Source organism: Lontra canadensis, unplaced genomic scaffold (assembly GCF_010015895.1).
Source record: "Lontra canadensis isolate GAN:19392208 unplaced genomic scaffold, GSC_riverotter_1.0 scaffold475, whole genome shotgun sequence".
Classification (NCBI taxonomy): domain Eukaryota; kingdom Metazoa; phylum Chordata; class Mammalia; order Carnivora; family Mustelidae; genus Lontra; species Lontra canadensis.
The window spans coordinates 1-21116 of NW_022631468.1; the positions used below are offsets into that span (position 1 = coordinate 1).

The following is a 21116-nucleotide window of genomic DNA, read 5'->3' on the forward strand; positions in this document are numbered from 1 at the left end:
CCCCCCCCCATACACACACACACACCCACTCCCTCCTGCCCCACCTCCCTACTCCTACCCCTTCCTTCCCTTTCCCCTCCTCCCCCACCGCAACCCCGGGTGCATTCTGGACAGCATCTGGGATCTAACCCCCAACCCCGTACTTTGCTCCCCATTTCCTCTGAGCCCCCACCCCTTTAGTCGCTTTGCCCGCCCTCCCTCTTCCTTCTTCCCTCCCTCTCTTTCTCCTTTTCTCTCTCTAGCTCTCTATCTCTCTCACCCTCCCTCTGCCTCCTTTTCCTTCCCTCTCCCTCCCTCTCTCTTCCTCTCTCTCTCTCTCTCTCTCACTCTCACACACATTCTCATTCCCCTCTCGTGGTGGTGGCGATTGCCGGGCGTTCCCAATCTCCCTCCCCCACCCCTTCAGCCAGTTCTTAAAGGAGCCGGCCGGCAATCTTGGAAGGCGGGAGAAATAGGGAAAACTAAATTGTGCGTGTGTGTGTGTGTGTGTGTGTGTGTGTGCGCGCGCGCGCGCGCGTATGCGCGTGCTCGCGTGCGTGTGTGTCTGTCCATGCAGCAGGGTCTGTGTGCGCCTGTATGTGTTGGCTGTCTGTGTGTCAGAAAGCCTGTGTGTCTTGAGTGTGCTGCTATTTCTGTTTCTGTCTCCACCTATGTGTCACCATTATGCAGCATGTGTCTCTGGATATTTACCTATGTGGTGTGTGTGGGATTATATTCCAGTAAGTCTCTGCGTGCGTCTCTGAATGTCTTTCTCTGTGATTCTCTGGCTCCGTGAGGCTCTCGGTCTCAGAATGTGGGACTATATGACGGATCTCTGTGGGTCTGGAATATCGGTCTCCGTGATTGCAGCGTCTGTTGTGAGCCAGGCTTGGTCTCTCTTGCTCCCTTTTTTGAGTCTTTGCGACTTTACCTCCACGGGTCTCTGAGTGTGTGTGTCCCTCACACTCTGTTGTGTATTTTACACTGACTGAGCATCAACAATGCCTGGGGTTCTAGGCAAAGTGGTCTCTGTCTCAGTTCTGGTACTTGGTGTGAATTACAGAGAGCCCACAGAAAGGACCAAGGCTTCCGAATTTGGGAGTGGTGAGGGCTGAGGAGAAATGTACAGGAGGGGCACGGGAGGCTCTGGGGACTCTGGTGAGTGGCCATTCTGCCCTCCCTGCCCCCCAACCCTGGTTGACCGGTAAGAGGGTCTTCATTGGGCCTTTGTGCCTATCTGCTGCTTTTCCTGATGATGCCTTGGAACCCCAGAATGAGGTTAACAATCCTACCCTCTCCTGGTGTGGGAAGTCCTCCTGTGGGGTTAGCAGGTCCCGGGGTCTAGAGAGTCCGTTGTTCGTGTCCAGCCCAGCGTGCTCAGGGACCTGAGCTCCATACGGTTCCAGTGTTCCCCACCCCCGTGACCACATGCTGCTCGGGCCCCTAGCTGAGCCCCCATGAGCTCCACTGGCGGAGGAGTTGGAGTTGGGGACTGGAAACTTGGAGTGGCAGCAACTGTCCCTGGGTCAGTCCCCTAGGATTTTCCAGCCATGGCCAGGCACACAGCCAGGGTCTGAGAGGCAGTGGAGACCATGAGGCGGGTCCCCAGAACCCCAGGCACTGGAGACCTCTCCTACCTGTAGGAGAATCAGCCAGCGCCCAACTGGGGCCCCCAAAGACCCCCCCTTCCCCGACTTGGGAGCCCTCCCCTGAACATCTTAGATGACGCCTACTTCCCTCTTTCCACAGGCCTGTCTGGCCCTGAGGGAGTCCCCTTTCTGAAGCTGTGGTGCTTGGACGACCTCTCTACGTTGCTGGGCACCTGTAGGTGTCCCTCGAGAGCTCAGTCTTGAGGTTCAAGTCAGTGTGGCCATGAAGGGGCTGCCTGTCGGGCTGATGCTGTGACCCTGGAGTCTGCCTTTCCTGCCAGTCCCCCTGCCCGGAACATGTGGCTGCGGCTTGGCCCGCCCTCGCTGTCCCTGAGCCCCAAGTCCACGATTGGCCGGAGCCTGTGCCTCACCCTGTGGTTCCTCAGCTTGGTGCTGAGGGCCAGTACCCAGGCCCCAGCACCCACAGTCAATACTCACTTTGGGAAGCTAAGGGGTGCCCGGGTGCCACTGCCCAGTGAGATCCTGGGGCCTGTGGACCAGTACCTGGGGGTGCCCTATGCAGCTCCCCCCATCGGCGAAAAACGTTTCCTGCCCCCTGAGCCACCCCCATCCTGGTCGGGCATCCGGAACGCCACACACTTTCCCCCAGTGTGCCCCCAGAACATCCACACGGCCGTGCCCGAAGTCATGCTGCCCGTCTGGTTCACTGCCAACTTGGATATTGTCGCTACTTACATCCAGGAGCCCAACGAAGACTGCCTCTACCTGAATGTCTATGTGCCCACGGAGGATGGTGAGTGCTATGGCCAGGCGCTGTGCCCTCCCCGCCCCCCCCCCCCCCCCCCGGTGTTCGGGGCTTGCCCGTGGTCCTGTGCCCTGCAGCCTGCCTCTGTCCGTCTGTGAAGATGCTTCTAACCATCACTCTGCTTGGCCTCCTCCCCACCTTCCCCCTCCCTGTTCTCCCTTCACCCAGCATTGTCTGAGCTCCCATGTGTGAGTGACATTGTTCCCAGGAGGGGGCCTGGCCAGGCCTGAGAGCTTTGACAGGTCTAGGGCCAGAGTGCTGGATGGGGGTTCCCTGGGGAAGTATGGGTCCCTGCAGGGCAACTGCCCATGGGAGGATGCTGGCTCCACCAGGCCCCCCCTGTTGCCATTCCGTCTGCTTTGAAAGGTAGTAGGTGTGTGTGGCCAAGGGAGCTGGGTGTGTGTGGGGTGGGGGCCAGCCTGGTGGGCATTGCTTAGGTGCCTCCTCTTGGGCTAGCCGCTGCCTCCTCCCGCGGGGCTCACACTAAGGTAAGTGACAGAAACAAGGAGATGGTGGGACAGGCTCTCTGCCATGTGCCACCTGCAGAGCAGCTCTTGGGGCCTGGGGAGGGGGTTGGGGGGTGCATGCCCCTGGGCAGAGGCCTCCTGTTATTTTTTAGTTTTTTATTCATTTTACAGTAAAGCGGATTTCCAAGGAATGCGCCCGAAAGCCCAACAAGAAAATTTGTAGGAAAGGAGGTAGGTAGCGAGCCGGCGGGGAGGGAGAGAGAGAGAGAGGGAGGGCTGCCTGCCCACCTGCCCTTGTCCCTGAGGACCCAGCCTTCCTTCAAGTAGCCTAGGCTCAGGGGGCGGTCGGTGAGCAGGCCTAAGCTCCACCTTAGCCAAGGGCCCTGGCTGTTCTTCAGGGACGATTTGGTGGCCTAAGGCAGGTTCAGGGCAGAAGCTGCAGCAACCTCGTTTCTTCCGATCTTCCCAGCCCGGGATTCCACCATAAGGTGTGTGCCAAAGACAGAGCCCATGGTTCTCTCTTGAGCCACCTCGCGTTGGGGGTGGGAGGATCTCCAGGCACCCAGGATGAAGCCAGAGGCTCTGCCCTCTTCCTGGCACGGCAGCCCCGAGCTCACCCCTCCCTACTCTTTCCTGGGGTCGAAGTCTAGACTCAACTCTCCGACTCTGACGTTTAGACTCAAGTCATCCTGCCAATCACTCCTGGCCTGCCACCGCCCCCAGACAGAGCATAGCTGTGTGACCAGACCGCCCCCCACCTCCCTGGGCTAGTCCCATGACAGACATTGGGGGACTCTAGGAACCATGGACTCGAAAAGGAGACACAACATCCTGAATTTTGCATTTACCCAGAAATGTGCTTCCCTTGTAGGTCCTGTAAAGCACTTAAAATCCTCCCCACGTCTCTGGGGGCTTGTAAGGCAGGAATCAGTTTCCCAATTTTACAGATGAGGAAACAGGCCCAGGGGAGTGACTTGCTGCTGCTCGAGGCCCTGTCGCTGGTCTCGGGCAGAGCTGGGACCCAAACCCGGGTCTCTTGACCCTCGGGGCCATGTTCTTTCCACTGTAGCACGCGAGGCAGCTCCCATCTGGTCATTCCTACCTTCACGACTCTGAAAACAATGGTGAAACAGTGGATGGGCTGGGCCTAATTGGAAAACAGTAACAGCTTAAGGAACAGGTGGAAAAATCACAGCCTGATCCCTACAACCTTTTGGCAAGCTTGGAGTTTGTTTTCCTTTGAAATCCTAGGGCAGGGTTGCCGCCCTCGCAGTGAGTGGGGTTGTCAGGATTCCTGGGCCAGGATGCTCCCTGCTGAGCAGGAATCTCTAGGGGGCAGATTCTGGGGGAATCCACATGTTCAGCTTATGTGTGCTGAGTGCTCTTGACAACCCTGGAGCACGGAGTGGGGCCTGGGGCTCTGGGGACAGCGTTCTGCCACATCCCCATGCCCAGCCCAGGACCTCACACGTAGGCGATCAGCACACACTTCCCCGCACAAGTGAAGAAGCACTGTGGTGTTGCAGAAAGAGAGCAGGGCTGGGAACCCAAAGCCTAACGGAGCCCCAGCTCTCCTGCTAGCTTGCAGTGAGACTTTAGGCAAGTCTTTTCCTGGAGGGGCCTCTGTTCCCGCCTCTGAAGGTGATAAGGGGACCATTCGGGCCTTAACATTCTACTAGTCTGTGAATGAATTCAGGAAAAGGGTCTCTTAAACCTACTCCCGTGGGTTACTTCCTTGGGTGAGGGCTGGGGGGCAGGGAGAGAGGTTGACAGTGAACTTTAACTGTTTCCAGGAGTAATGATCTCCTCCAGAGTGCCAGTGAGAGCCCAGGGCAGTCCAGTCCCGAGAGTTTGGCTAGAGAGCTGACTGGAAGCTCGGGTCAAATGCAAGCATTTAGCTCTCAGGATTGTTGACTGTGGGCAAGGCCATGAACTAGGCACTGTGGGGCTGTGGAGGGGTAGGAGGCAGAGGCAAGATTTAGACCTAAACCATGGCTTCATCACCACTCTGACGAAGCTCCCATCCTAGGATTGAAACCTGGCGGGTTCAGCTAAGCCCCGCAGGCCAAGCTGGGAAATGAGCCCCTGACAGTGTGGGGGAGGGCATTCGGTCATTTCACTGTTCAAATTAGTTCCCTATCCAGGGCCAGCTGGCCATTTGGATCGGAATTTACAGACCCCCGCTTCTTGGAGCAGAGACAGCCACCGAGGTTGTTAGGCTTGTGGTGTGCATAGGGTAGGCAGGACCAGCCCCGGCTGGGACCCTGCAGCAGCCCAGGGCTGGGACAGGGGATGGTTGGTGGAGCTGGCCTGCGTGCTGGGCATGACAACAAGGAGTTGTTCCGTAAGCGCTCAGCTGAAGGAGAAAAGGCGTCTATCTTGGTGGGTGGGGGGAGTGGGGAGCAATAGGGTCCCAGCTTCTAAGTCCATGCCCATGCAAGTGTGGGATTTCGTGGGGGGGCGGGGGAGGAGGACCTGCCCCCTCCCCCCACTTCCACCTCCATCAGGTTGGAGGGAATGCATGTTTCCGGATGAGTAACTCCCTTCTTCCACTTGGGGGGGGGCTGTCTGTCATGTGGGTGATGCTGCCCCATGCCCCACAGGGTTTCTGAGCTCAGTCCTGGCAGGTGTTAAGACGGTAGGTGCCACTGGAAGTTCGGGAAGCTGGAGGCCATTTCTGCCCCTTGGGGTGGGGGTGGGGAGGGGTGGGAGGCTCTTGCCCTAGTTGAAAAGCCATTTTGTAATATGAGGGCGGTTCCTGTTTTGATTAATAGCTGTGAGGGATTTCAGTCACCAAAGCCCAGACCAGCTGCGAAAGAGGGCTATTTGCTGCCTGCAGGCTGAGAGTATCTGGTGTCATAGACCAGAGGGTAAGCCCTGGGATGCTGGCAGAATGACCTTGGTCTCCGAACTCTGCCCAGCATCCAGGCAGTAGGCCCTCTGTCTCCACAGCCATGCTCAAGATGCACTTCTCATCTCCTTAGAACAGGAAAGAGAGCTGGTGCCAGCTTACCCACAGGTCCTTAAATGTCTCTCTTCTCTCCTCTGTTCCCTTCTTTTCTCTCCTTCCCTTCCCTCCCTTCTCTCCACCCCACCCCCCACTCTCCACCTCTTTTCTCGCTGATTTTTTTCCTTCCCTCTCCCCCGGTCCCCAGAAAGGTGGCATGGTGCAGTGGAAAGACCATGGGCTTTGGAGCAGACCTGGGTTTGAATCTTACCTCTAGCACTTCCTAGCTGTGTGATCTTGAGCAAGTCACTTTACCTCTCTGAACCTCAGTTTCCCCATCAGTGAAACAGGAGTAGAGACAGTACCCACCTCACTGGGGTGTGAGGATCAAACAGTATGGCAGACGTAGAGTGACACACGGTAAACACTCGGTCTATGGTAGGAGCTATTATCATTATTCCTCTGTTTCCCCTCTCTCTCTGTCTCTCTCCATCTCTCTCATGTCCCTTTCTCCTTCTCCCGTTCCTCCTTTCCCTCCCTCCCCCTCTGGCTCTCTCTCGATCTCAGAGCAGTGCTTGCTGCTCTTAGGCTGGGTTCCTGCTCACAGGAACCCCATTTGCCATCAGCCAGAGCAGGGGCCCCGACGAGGAAGACCAGAGGGAAAGCTTCATCTCCCATTTCCTCCTCTGGGAATCAGGGTCAGCTGAGGCCCAGCTTGAGCCTTCCCACCGGGCCCAGGTAGCCCAGGGCCGGGGGGCCCCAGTTCCCGGCTCTGCCCTAATAGCTCCCATCCGTATCCAACATTCTGGCAAGGCCACCTGTCACCCTCAGCGCCTGCCCTGGCTCTCCAGCTCAGCCTGCCTGTGTACACACGTGCAGCCCCTGCCACCTGGGAGAAATCCTTTCCCTGAGTGGGTCTCTGGCTCTCTGCCCTGGCCCATATGCTACTCCCGCCTTCCCAACTGGGAAGGGAGTTGGCTGAGAAGGGCTGGTGGGGACTGGGGGGGCGGGGCAGGGAGGCGTAAGGAAGCCAGTCCAGCAGGGGCCTGCAACACCACCATCGGCTAATAAAGGTCTGGGCCTCAGCCCACCCATTCCCTCGGTTCTTGCCATCCCTCCTGCCTGTCCTGGGCCCAAGCCCAGAGCTGGCTTGCTGGGCCACACTGCAGTCATGCTGTTTTTGAATTCTCTCTCTGTTTTGTTCTCTGTTCTGTGCTGTTGTGTCTCCCCGTGTCTGGTCCCCAGGATCCGGCGCTAAGAAACAGGGCGAGGACTTAGCGGATAATGACGGGGATGAAGATGAAGGTATTTGGGGGCTGCAGGGCGCGGCGGCTGGTGCATGGCACAGAGCCCCTCCCCTTCTCGATGGGGAGAAGCCCCGTCTGTCTGTCTGTCCGTCCGTTGGTGTGTTTCTGTTCCTATACAAGGCTGTTGGGCTGTTCATCCACCTTTGGCCTGCTGGGCCGCTGGGAGTTCCTGGGTGATGGACCCGGCTGGCTGGAGGGCGCAGGGGACCACCAGTAGAGCCGGGGGGGGCAGCCTCCTCGCCCCGGTCCCCTACCCTCGTCCTGAGTCCTACAGTAGAGAAGTGGGCACTGCCAGAAACAGCTTCCTCCCGCATCTTCCGTGGTTCAACGGGCACCTGCCCCCACCTATCAGCAGGGAGAGTGGAGAGAAAGCAGGGCAGAGGGAGGGCGGAGAGAGAGGTACAAAGGAGACCGGATGGTGAGGACATACCTGGGTTTCACTGCAGAGACACATGTGTTTCGCGGGAAGACGGGCTCTTGGGAGAGGGGCCTGGCAGGCCGTTGAGCTGAAGAGTGAGGCCGTGACAACCAAAAGGGCTGGAGATTAGCAACACCTAAATCATCACTGTCCACCCCCCCCACCCCCCTGGCCTCCTCCCAGGAAAAGATATATGGCCTCAGGGCCCCGGACTACAGTGGTTGGCTCGGGACAGGGCCAGGAAGGCTGTGGGCTAAAGTGCCAGGCTGAGGCCAGGACGCCCAGCCCAGTCAGTAGATGGCATAAGATACTTGGGTGATGGTGGAACCAGTCTGCCTTCCTCCTTGGGAAAACAGGTTGTGTTTGCTAGGCAGCACAGAGCATTTCCTTCTACCTTCCTTGCCCTGGCCCTGCCCCTCCAGCCCTGGAGGAGCCAAACAGCTGTTGCGGCGGGGTGGGGGGGGGTCCGCTGGTGGCTGGTAGGGCCGCACTGGTGGGGCGGAGTGTTGGTCCAGCTCACACACTGAGAGGCTGCAGGTCAAGGTGGTCAGGTCAGGAGCCTTCTCTTGACTACCCAGACCCAAGGCCACCGCTGTGCTCACTGGGCTTGGGAGTGGCCGCTTGAAGGTCTCTCACTGAATGGCCTCTGGGGAGGCTCCATCTTCATCCTGATGCTGATGGGAGGGGAGGGGCTGCAGAGTGGGGTGGGGGGGTCTCTCTCATTCTTAGTTCTGCCCCTCTCCTCTCCCCCATACCCAGTGCTTCCAGTTAAGTCTGCCTGATGCCCCCGGGGGACAATGGGGTAAATGAGCACATGGCTGAGAGACCATGTCACTAAGGTTCCTTCTACCCCATCACTGCCCTTCACTCCCTTTTACCCACGTCCTTCCTTGTTCTCTCCCTGTGCCACCCCCTTCTTCCCACTCCTCTTGTCTCTGTCTGCACTGGGGGGGGCCAGCTGCTGCCAATGGCCTTACTTCCATGTAACTTGGTCTAGTCTTGGGGGTTTCAAGGCTCCCCAGCCCCTGCTCTCCTAGGCATGTCAGGTCCCAGGACTCCGGGTGCCCCGGGGGCAGGGACTCGCTTGAGCCAACTAAGAGACCAGACCTGCCTCTTCCTCCTGCTCCCCCGTCCCCAGGGCCCAGCCTGTGGCCTACCTAGGCCCAACCATAGCAGGCCTGGCTGACTGCCTTCAGCTGGGAGGCTGAAACCTGAGTTTTTAAAACCAACGCTGAAGTCCACCTCCCGCTAAGTCTCTGGCCGATGCTCAAGCTCCGGGCCCAGCAGTCCCGTGAGTCCTGCCCCCAGAGCTGGCGGTGGTGTCCTGGCACCTGGGATAGCTTTGCTGCCCACACCCCCCCCAGGGCTGGTGGGGGTGAGGGAGGAAGGGCATCCTACCCAGCCTGTGTCTCACCCCTTCTCCTTGCAGACATCCGGGACAGTGGCGCTAAGCCTGTCATGGTCTACATCCATGGAGGTTCATACATGGAAGGGACAGGCAACATGATTGACGGCAGTGTCCTCGCCAGCTATGGCAACGTCATCGTCATCACCCTCAACTATCGGGTTGGGGTGCTAGGTATGGTTCTCTGCTAGCTGCCTTGAAGGAGGCCCGGGTTCTCAGGGAAGGAGGAAAGAATGCTGGGGATTTAATGCTGGCCTCCGTTCTCTAGCAGGTGCCAGTGACCAGAGTCAAGTGATATCACATGGTCCCTAACCAAGTGCTGGGTGCTTGCCCACGTTCCCAGGCCTTTTCCCGGAGTGCTTAGCTGCCACTGGAATTTCAATTCAACCTCCACACCTTCTCTTAAAAGTCGCAAGTCAGGTCGCTGCTTTCAGACCATTGCTTGGCTGAGTTTCGCAGGGTCTGGAACTTTCTAGTGTCCTTCCCCTGTCCCTACCCACCCAGACCCACTCCCTCAAAGCCCCACACATATACAGATAGTCCTTCTAGCCCGTCGCATATCCACTTGCTCATGTACCCTCACCTGACTGCACATCCACACTGCCCACCACACACCCCCTTGCATACTATTATTTCTCACACACCCCACAAATACACACATATACCCGTACACATAGAGACCCTCACATCCACATCTACAGGCCACCTCTCTCACACACACACGTATGCTCCTCCACCACTCCATAAACACTCCACACATATGGTTTTTCCTGTACACATATCCACATGCTATATACCTCTTTCCACTCCACATCCATACCCCATATGTACACAGATCTCTCGGAAGCCCCCCACCCCCGCAGCATTCCCGTCTATCTCTCCCTCTACATCTCTGTATCCACATTTACACCTAATACACACTACACGTACCCACACTCACACTTCCTTCTACCCCCACGTAGACGCTCTACACAAAGACTCACACCGTACACATCCACGCTGCACATAAACCCCGCATGACTATACCTTGAATGTACATAAATATTCCTTCCACATTTACACACACACACTCACACCCCCCTGTGCTTCCCAGTTCCACCTCCACTCGGCCACCCACACGCGTGCATATGTCCCTCAGCTTCCCCACCTAAACACAAACCAATATTCCCCCTCCCTACACACATACACCCACACCCGCCCATCCACACCTCCTCACGCTGCACATCCTCAAATCCTACACACACACACCCTCGCAAATCCTACACACATACACACCCTTCCACGTCCATGCCCATCCCAGGCACTATACTTACATAGCTCTCTGCTGTGTACACACACCCATAGACCTCCTACACGAATACCCACATCCCCACGTAGATACATACACACACGTATACACATACACGCACATAGACACTCCTCCCCTACGTACCCTGCGTATATATGTGCAGTACACATACATACATTTTCCCCGCCCCTACCCTGCCTGACAAACACATACACACTCGTGTACACCTGCTTGGCCTCCAGATCCACACACCTCGCCTCACCCCCATGTGTGTGAGTACCCCACACTTGCGTAGCATGTATAGACACACTTACGCATTTCTACTACTCTCTCTGTGTCTACATCCCCATATACTCCCACCCCATCACACAAACACACTCTCACACGTACAGGCTTCCTTCCCAAATGCCTCCTCTTATGCACCCCTGAGTCTTTCCCCCCACATCCTCTGCCGGCCACTGGCTGGGCTTGGTGATGTAGGCTGTCCCTCTGGGCTGTGTCTTCCTTGCTGACTGTTACTGCCTATCCGCGGCCAGGTTCCTGAGGTACACAAGTACCTCAGAGAGGGCGACCCAATGTACAGGGTCTTGCTCCCTCTCAGACACTCACCCAGGCCTCCGAGGGCACGTGCAGCCACATAGCCCTGTAATAGCATGAGGAAGACAACTGACCTGGAGGGCTGGTGTCTTCCAGGTTGCAGTGGGGGTCTAGGCTGTGCATCAGGTCCAGAGGCCTGGGTGCTGGACCAGCTGTGGCATGACTTCTTCCCTGGCCCTTTGGCTGACAGGACCTTATCTTAATTTGCTTCTGAGTGTATTGTTCTTGCCAGTTCTAACCCCAGAGGGCCTGGTGCTCCATGCCACTTCTGGTACAGCTCACGAGCCCAGAAAGACAATCTTTTCTTGACTTACCATTGACACTCGGTGGGCTAGCAAGACACCTTTTTGGGGTCCAGACTGGAGAAAGGATATTCCCCGAAAACAGTGGGCCTGTGTCCCTTCGAGTGGCCTCTGGATCCTGGGGGATGAAGCATGCAAGGCATCTCCCTGGTCTCTGAGTGATCTGGTGGGCTTGGGTTTCATGGTTTGGCTGCTGCTCCTCTGTCTCCCCGAGTTGCCCCAGACGTCCTGGTGAGGCTCTCTTGAGTGATCTGTCCTGTTGCGGAAGGGTATCTGAGTCTCTGACAGCAAAGGGGAAGAGAAAGTGGCCATAAAGCTACATGCAAGGGCTGCATGGTTCCGGAAGAGTCAGGAATTTCCAGAAGCAAGCTCACACAGATATCCAGCCACGCGCCTACGGTAGCTGAAGGCCAGAAGGAGCCTTGCCCCCTTATTTTCTTAGTGAGACTGATAGAAAATGTTCAACCCGGCTGCTTTGAAAAATCAGAAACACAGAGCTCCATTCTGTTGGTTTTATTGGAAAGCACAGAGAGTACGAAGAATGTGCCTCGGTTCCGTATGATTGGAACAGCTAGGGAGGCAGAAAAAGAAAGAGTGGAGGAACGGGGAGGAATGCGGGGGGCTGGGAATTGAGGAAGAGAAGGAAAAGACAGAGGGGAGAGAAAAGAGGACAAGATCACACCGAGCAAGGAGACAGGAAAGAGAGATTCAGGATCTGAAGTGTCTCTTCGCAGCTGTGGGCTGTACAGGGCCTGTTGCCGGTGACTGTTCCCTATGGTACCCAGTGTACTGGTTCCTGGACAACCCTCCCACTTCCCTAATCTTGAATATTATACATCAGAAGTTCCTAACTTTGGGGGGGGAGCCTTGGACCCCTCTGAGATTTTAATGAAAGCTATGGACCCTACCCGCACCACCCCCCCGGTAAATGTGCACACACGTACACAAACCTATAGAAACGTTTCCATGGACATCACCGAAACTCATCCTAGAAACTCAGGTTAAGCACCTACCCCCACCCCACCTGCTTTACAACCCCTGCTCATTTGGGTAACCAAAACAGCACATCTGGGGGCAAGAATCGTATTCTTTGGGCTTCAGCTGTTAATGATCAACATAATATTATTACCCAAACCTTGGAAGGAGTCACAAACTGAGATTTGGTCCAAAGTTCCCCCCATCACTTCCTGTGTCTCCTTTAAAGCCTGCTCAGCAGCCCAAATGTAGTCTATAAGCCACTGATTGGATTCTGGGTACCTACAAGATGTTTTTGTCTCTCGGTGCCAGACATAGAACATAGATCTGTCCCTGGCACTTGGAGACTTTGCTGTGTAGCTGAGACTTGGTTGTTTTGGGTCTTCAAGCATCCCAGATTGGGCGGGCCGGATTGGGACCCCCTAGCTGCATGCACACATTCACCCTCCCTTCAGCTTCTCTGGAAGCACTGAGCCCAGACATATGGTTTACTCTGAGGTGCTTCTTGGGACATCTCGGGTGATTAATTTATATGGAGACTGTCACAGACCAGTCCATGGATCCCATTTTATTATTTGAGGAGTCCCCCCATGGGGCTTGAGACCAATACAAGGGACACTAGCAGGATAGCAGACGTGGACACCCCCAGGGCCGAGGAGGTAGGGGCTTGCCAGGTTTTCGTCTGGGTTCCAGAATTTGATGATACATCTCTGCTCAGGCAGCCTTTGGGGCAAACAGACAACCTGGTGAAAGTCAAGCCTCGAGGGATGGAGCTCTGGTTTGGGTGCAGTGTGCCTGATCCCTCATCCTCTGTTGACGGGGGGCCCACCATGGACCACACAGTGCCAATCCAGGGCCCAGGGAGCCAGTCTCAGGTTTATTGTGACAGTTTCTGTGGAGGAGTATTTTAGCCCTTCTCGTCCCATGGTTTCCGTGGACGGCTGAGTTACTGGGGCCCTAGCAGTGAGCGGCTTGCTCTCCTGCGCTGCCAGGCTTTGTGCACTCTTGGTTGGTCACATTTGCGGGATCACCTGCCTCGGCCCAGTGGATAGAACACTTCACGCAGGACTCTTGTAGTAGAGATGGTTGACATGGCCTCATCTGCATGCTTCAGCGCCGCTCATCCCGGGGCTTGGTGGAAGCCAAGGGAGCAGAAAGGGGTGGTTGGCTCCTCCACCCAGCCCCATCGGGCCTTGGTTCCCAACCCAGGGAATCGAGACACATTGGCGAAAGTCTACATGACTACCTTGAAGCACCGGGCTCCTCCCGCTGCTGGGACAGATGCATTGACACATTTCACGGCACACTCCCTCAGCCGGGGCTGAAGTCTGGTGTGCCGTGGCTTCAATAAGAGGAAAGGGAAAGGAAATACGGAGGAAGGAGAAAGGCAGGGAGACAGGATGGGAGGGCTAAGAGAAGCAAAGAGTGGTTCTTGCAGGAGGGCCTAGGGCTTGGACAGCTGGGGTGGATCTTGGTCAGCAGACTTTTTTAAGACTTGCAGCAGCAGCTTCGGTGTATGAATGGGACAGGCAGAGGAGAAGCGGGTTCCCTTCTCTGGAGGAACAAGGGCCCCTCCGTCCATCTTCATTCAGGCTTTCTTTGATTCCTTCATGGTTCCTCGCCGGGAACCTGGGGGCTAAAGAGGGCTTGTGACTGGGTCCTGAGAGGAATAACTAAGTACTTTATGTTCTTAATGGTACCAAATGTAAATTAATAGCACCCTTGAAGAGGGTGAAATGAGCTCTTTCACAGAAGCTAGAAACAGGAGGACCTGAGAAAGACAGGGATGAGGTCTTGCACCTGCTTGAGTCTATTTCAATTCAGCTTCCACCCATGGCTGGCCCGGACAGCCAGAGAGCTCCCTGCGAGCTGAGGGGACCTTTTCAAACATGACCTCCCACAAAGCTGATCCCAGGTGCTGTAAAGGAGCTTTCAAACGGGGAGTCCAAAACGAACCAATCCAGGTATGGGGTGTCCGACGCGTAGGAGCGCCACGACTACCCGCCTGGAAAGAGCCCTTCCAGAAGCCTAGTGCGGGAGAAGATGGGAGCTTTCCAAGGAGCGCAGGGATCAAGGAAGAGAGAGGAAATGAGGCGGTGTGATTGGCCTGAAATGGATGCAGGGTGGGGGGGAATATAGGACATCTCTGTGGGATAGCCAGCAGGTGGGCGGGAAGGTAGTCTCCATGGCAACAAGTCTCCACAGCAGCAAATCCCAGCAGGTGGGTGGGAAGGTAGTCTCCATGGTGACATGTCTCCTCAGCAGCAAATCCCAGTGGGTGGGCGGGCGGGAAGACCTGTTTCTGTGGTAACACACAGCGCTGACTTGCCCATTTCTCCACCAGATGAAAAAGATGGCCTCACCCAGTGGTTTTCTAACTTTAGCAGGCCCCAGATCACCTGGAGAGCTGGTGAAAAATACAGATTGCGGGGCCTCCTCCCCCAAGTTTCTGAATCATTAGGTCTTGGGAGGAGGGGAAATGAGAATCAGCCCCAAGATGAGGGGAAGGAGTCACCCGAGGCCCTGGAACGAGGTGTGGAGGTGGACGAACCCAGACAGGATGGGCGGCAAGCAGGCCTTGGGGACCATTGCCTCTTGGGAGCCTCGCTCCCTTCAGAGAGAGGAGGAAGGGGAACGAGAAGTAATTACAGACTTAGAGAGTGCAGAGCGTGTTAGACAGGCCTGTGTTCGATTTATCCTGGCTACAACCCTTTGAAGTATTTTTATCTCCATTTTAGAAGAGGAAACTATAGCCCAGATATTTTAAATAACTTGCCCAAGGCTATATGGCCAGTAGGCAGTAGAGCTAGAACGCAAACTGAGAACCATCTGACTCCAGGGTCCCTGCTCTTTCCAATCTATCTTGCCGGGGAGCTAGGGTAATGGCTTGGAGAGCACCTCAGGGACCTGGCCGTTTGCAGTTCTTGCAGCTTAAGTCTCCCAGCTGAAGGCATCCCCTCGAATAGTCTGGGGACACCCCCTCCACACTGGAGAATGGGAGTGGGAGGCAAGGAGCAGATCGATCCTTCCTAAATGGATGGGGCTGGAACTTGCATACAGGAGCAATGGTACATGGTAGCTGGGTGGACAGAACACCACCGCATGTCCCTTCCTCTGTCCTCATGCCCCCCCCCATCCTCCCCGCCCCCATCTCCTGCCTGCCATTATAACCCCAATCCCCCATCCCTCTGCCTTCACCGTCCTCATGCCCTATGTTGAATCCAGGTTTCCTGAGCACTGGCGATCAGGCTGCCAAGGGCAACTATGGGCTCCTTGACCAAATCCAGGCCCTCCGCTGGGTGAGCGAGAACATTGCCTTCTTTGGTGGCGATCCCCGCCGTATTACCGTCTTCGGCTCGGGCATTGGTGCGTCCTGTGTCAGCCTCCTCACGCTGTCGCATCACTCTGAGGGTGAGTAGGGCTCGGGGCAGAACCTCAGCTAGCAATGGGCCAGCTGCCCACCCTGAGCCTCAGGCCTTCTGGGGTCCAGAGCACCCAGGGGAATCAGCTGGCCCTCCTCTACCAGCTTGGCATCCTTTGGGGAGAAGTGGAATGGAAATGTTCCTCTCAGGGAAGAAGTCCTTCTCCCAGTGCAGGAGAGGGAAAGAGAGAATCCTGTTTATATCTTGAGAGAGTAAGATCCTCCTTCCGTGTGGGAGTCGAGTTTGGGTGAGTGGGAGTAGAATGTCTATCTGAAGGGACAGTGGGTTTTTTTTTAATTGGGGGGGCAAGGGAAATCTTTCAGTTTGGGAAGGACATGTGACTTCAGGATACAGATCTAGAGTGGGAATTCATTTTTAGGTGTAAGAAACACTCATTTTCTGCCTTTCTCTCTGAAGAACAAGTCTGTACAGGAGGGGATCTGTCCTTAAGCGAGGAGATGGGTCTGAATAGTGAGGATCGCTAACCTGTGGGGTGGGCTTTTTCTGAGAGGCTGGCAATCTGGTAGCCCACACCAGAGCTCCTCCTGGGCTGGGCAACCATAAGGGAGATTCATTCTTAGCCTAGAGGAGAGCATCTCTCCTTGCTTGGCTAGTGACTCATTAAGGGAGCCAAACAGGCCCTTTGTGGCTCAGCAGGGCAAGTTCCCTTCAACTCCAGGCTGTAGAGCACATTCTGTCTCTGAGAGGCAAAGATGAGCTTCTCACGTAGAAGAGACCTTCCTGAAATAGGTTCCTTTCCTTCCTCTGAGGAAAGGAAATCCGGGAGAGAGGACAAGGTTTTTTTTGTTGGAATCCACCCTGTGAGTGAGTGATATTCTCACAGGAAGACTTTCAGTCCCTCTTTGAAAAAGGCCTATCCATCTCAGAGAGAAAAATCACCTTCTCTGACCTCGACATCCTGCCTCTGTCCCTCGAGGGACTATTCCAGTGAGGGAAGACCAGGGTGGGATCAGAATCACACCATAGTAGGGGGAACAGGGACCCCTTTCTCCACGAAGGAGGGTGAGATGACTGATTGTGAGGGTGCTCCTGTCTGTAAAGAGGACTGGTGCCTCCTCAGATCGGGAACTTCCCTGGGAGGGCAAGGCCTTTCTTGGGGTAGTGCTACATTCTGTCCCCTGAGGGGCCTGGCTCCCCTAAAGAGTTGTTCTCTCGGTCTTTCTGTGACTGATTCACAGAGAATCAGTGGAAAAGTGAGGCTCTCTCTTAAGTAGTAATCTATATTTCTCTCCCTCTCTTTCTACCCATGCCGACTGCCTTTCTCTTAGAGGAGAGGAACAGGGTGTCTGAGGGCCAGATTATTCCTCACTTGGGGATGTTGGGACCAGGGACAGCATGATACCCCCTCTTTTTTTCTTAGGCGGGGAGAAGAATCATCCACTTTTTGAGTTCAGAGGACTGGCTCCCTCTTGGCCAGGGGAAAAACTAGATCTGAGGCATCAGTAGCTTCAGGAAAAGGAAAGTCTCTGTGGAGACCCCACGCTGTGAGGGCATGCTCCCTGGAGACTTTGAGATCCCCAGGCCTTTGCCCTCAGGAATCTTTCCCCAAACTCCCAGAATGTGAGGCTCTCTCCTGCCTGCATTTCTCATCTCTCATGAAAAAGACCCCTTTGTGGCGGAAGCGCCAGCTCCCTGGTGGTGTGCTGGCACAGAGCTGGGCCCAGCTGGGCAGGAAGCAAGGAGGGAAGACAAGGAGAGATAAAGAGAGGGAGCATAAGGAAGCTGATGTCTGGGAACCAAGGGGTTAATTCCTGCTGCCATTTCCTTAACCCCCAAGTTACCAACCCTCATTCCAGAACAAGGAAGCAAGGAGCAGGCAGGGGGTCAGTCCAGGTCACGCAGGGGCCCAGCAACACCTCCTCTGGTCCTAATCCATCATCCCCGCTGAAAGGTCTCTTCTTCCTGAAAGGTCTCTTCTTCCTTTGTAGCTCACTGCACCCAGAGGGCAGCCTCAGTGACAGAGGAGTGAGGAGAGGTTTAATTTGTCCCTCAGGGAAAGGCAAGGGAGGCCTAGGCGCTGGGGGCCATGATGATCTGAGCTGGTGCTGCGTGTCTTCTGCAGGGCTTTTCCAGAGGGCCATCATCCAAAGTGGTTCTGCCCTGTCCAGCTGGGCCGTGAACTACCAGCCGGTGAAGTACACCAGCCTGCTGGCGGACAAGGTAGGCTGTAATGTGCTAGACACGGTGGACATGGTGGATTGTCTTCGTCAAAAGAGTGCCAAGGAGCTGGTAGAGCAGGACATCCAGCCAGCCCGCTACCATGTGGCCTTTGGCCCTGTGATTGATGGCGACGTCATTCCTGATGACCCTGAGATTCTCATGGAGCAGGGCGAGTTCCTCAACTATGACATCATGCTAGGTGTCAACCAGGGCGAGGGGCTCAAGTTTGTGGAAGGGGTGGTGGACCCTGAGGATGGCGTCTCAGGCACTGATTTTGACTACTCAGTCTCTAACTTTGTGGACAATCTGTATGGCTATCCTGAGGGCAAGGACACCCTGCGGGAGACCATCAAGTTCATGTACACAGACTGGGCAGACCGTGACAATCCGGAGACCCGCCGCAAAACACTGGTGGCGCTCTTCACTGACCACCAATGGGTGGAGCCCTCGGTGGTGACCGCTGATCTGCACGCCCGCTATGGGTCACCTACATACTTCTACGCCTTCTACCACCACTGCCAGAGCCTCATGAAGCCTGCTTGGTCAGATGCAGCTCATGGGGACGAAGTACCCTACGTTTTTGGTGTCCCTATGGTAGGCCCCACCGACCTCTTCCCCTGCAATTTCTCCAAGAATGACGTCATGCTCAGTGCTGTCGTCATGACCTACTGGACCAACTTTGCCAAGACCGGGTAAGGAGAAAGTGGGGGTTGCTCTTTGGGACCCCAGCATGCCTACCCCTCCACTCCTCTATGGTTAGACCTCTTCCTTTGTCTCCTTTTTAAAAGACCTTCCCCTGAATCTTGCTTGGTCCCCTTTTCGTTCCCTTCCTACTTCCTCCTTTTGAATCTTTTGTGCCATTTCTTCCCTCCAACATGTTGTCGAGGCTTGGAACTCAGCTAGCGTTAGGAGTGAGCCACAGGGAGTGTTACCGAGAACCATGGGATTCAAGGTTAGATGGTCAGAGGCCGAGTGAAGTGGGGATAAAAGTGCCTTCATGAAGAGCCTTTCAAGGGTTCTTGGAATAACTGGGCAGCTGAAAAGATTGGCTGATGTTTGGGAGCACGTGAGAAGAAAAGGCATCTATAGCATGACCTTACAGGATGGGCACAGGGAAGGATGAACCAGTTTCCATGATACAGTGGGCAATAGGACTTCAAGGCCCCAGGGAGGAGGAAGGGTGTGGACAGAGGGAGGGACCCTGAAAAAAAATGGAAATGTGGGTGTGAGAGGAAGAATTCTGGGCCCTTTCTCACCTAGGTAGAGTGGTGACCCCAGATTTCCATGTGGTATTTCAGGGATCCCAACAAGCCGGTCCCCCAGGACACCAAGTTCATTCACACCAAGGCCAACCGCTTTGAGGAAGTGGCCTGGTCCAAATACAATCCCCGAGACCAGCTCTACCTTCACATCGGGCTGAAACCAAGGGTCCGCGATCATTACCGGGCCACCAAGGTGGCCTTCTGGAAACACCTGGTGCCCCACCTATACAACCTGCATGACATGTTCCACTATACGTCCACAACCACCAAAGTGCCGCCCCCGGATACCACCCACAGCTCCCACATCACCCGCAGGCCCAACGGCAAGACCTGGAGCACCAAGCGGCCAGCCATCTCCCCTGCCTACAGCAATGAGAATGCCCAGGGTTCCTGGAACGGGGACCAGGATGCAGGGCCCCTCCTGGTGGAGAACCCTCGTGACTACTCCACCGAGTTAAGTGTCACCATCGCCGTGGGGGCCTCCCTCCTGTTCCTTAACGTTCTAGCCTTCGCTGCCCTCTACTACCGCAAGGACAAACGGCGTCAGGAGCCCCTGCGGCAGCCCAGCCCTCAGAGGGGTGCTGGGGCCCCTGAATTGGGAGCTGCTCCTGAGGAGGAGCTGGCAGCTTTACAGCTGGGCCCTACCCACCACGAATGTGAGGCTGGTCCCCCCCCACGACACACTGCGCCTCACTGCACTGCCTGACTACACACTGACCCTGCGTCGTTCTCCTGACGACATCCCACTCATGACACCCAACACCATCACTATGATTCCCAACTCCCTGGTAGGGCTGCAGACATTGCACCCCTACAACACCTTTGCCGCAGGGTTCAACAGTACTGGGCTGCCCCACTCACACTCCACTACCCGGGTATAGCTCCAGCCCAGAGCACAGCCTATCTCCTGGCTCCCTCCTGCCCAAATCCATGGACACACACGCACCCATAGACACACACAGACACACGTGTAAGCACGCACACACACACACACACACACACACATACACGCAGATATGTATACACACGCACCCACACCTGACAGCAGACCCACCTGCACAAACATAGACAAATGTGGACATGCACCCGCATGTACAAAAACACAAATAAGGAAGTAAACCTGAACAAACCCTTCAAATGGGGACGCAAGTGAGTCCTTGGGAAACTGAGGACCTGTGGAACAGCAGCTGAAGCCAGCTCCCTGAGCCTGATCACAGACACTCCTGGGGGCCCAAAAGCACCAGCTGGACACCCCCTTGGTGCTCGCCTTCCACCTCTTTTGGAACTGCACCACCCACCAACTCCAGACTTGGGAGCTTTAAAGAGCGGAGTAGCTCTTTCTCCCCCCCAGACTTGGTCTTTTTTCTGGGTCTTGGTTTTGTTGATTTTTAAAATAATTTTGGAACACATGCCTCTCCAACCCATGAGCGCAAAGAGGCTCTGGAAGGGAGGCTCCAGGCCCATGTCTGTGTGGCTCTGGCACCCCCAGGGCTCACACAATCCGGCCAAGGAACATGACCCCCCCCAAGAAAGAAACAGATTTGAGCAAGACCATGGGGTGAAAGGAGGAAGGGGCTACCGCTGGATGGAGTTGGAGGGCCACAGGGGAGAACTCTCCAGCCATCTATCTCTGTGTCCCTGTGGAGGGCTCTAGAGACTGCAGGGTGACCTGCTTTCCCCCAAAGGCCAGGATCACTGGCCTGGCTAGATCAGGGGACCCTAGATTTGGTGAATGAGGTTCTGGTGGAGGTCGTCGCTATGGGGCCCCTGGGTGTAATCTGGGTTCTGCCTCTGCCCTTGGGGTAATGGTATCAGAAATTCGCCCCATTTTCTTTACCAAGTCTCTTTTGTGTCTGTCATTTCTCTTTCAAAAAGACAGTGTTTTTTTGTTGTTGTTGGCTTTTTTTTTTTAAAGAAAAGTTCTTAAAACACTAACGGAAACCCATGGAGTTTGTCCTTTGTAAAAATTTTAAACACAGTGTCTTGATATAAAAATAAAAAAATCCAGTTAGCACTCCCAACCTGCCTCCCTTGCACAGGCCTTGCCCCAACAGACCTCCCAGCAGGGTGCCCCTGTGGGCTAGGATTCCAGCCTGTCTCTGTGTCCTGTGCCTTTAAACTGAGACAAGTCCGGGCTACACTCCCCTGCAC

The 21116-nt window shown here is 55.5% G+C and overlaps 1 protein-coding gene across 1 annotated transcript; it reads left to right on the top strand.

Annotated features, from left to right (window-relative positions):
• Nucleotides 1-1925: 1925 nt before the first annotated feature.
• Nucleotides 1926-19846, top strand: LOC116863040 (neuroligin-3-like). Its single transcript, XM_032850529.1, is given in 8 exon segments — nucleotides 1926-2382; nucleotides 3033-3092; nucleotides 7054-7113; nucleotides 8963-9112; nucleotides 15326-15511; nucleotides 17606-18395; nucleotides 19002-19632; nucleotides 19634-19846. Coding segments are annotated over 8 exon segments (2547 nt in total).
• Nucleotides 19847-21116: the final 1270 nt, after the last annotated feature.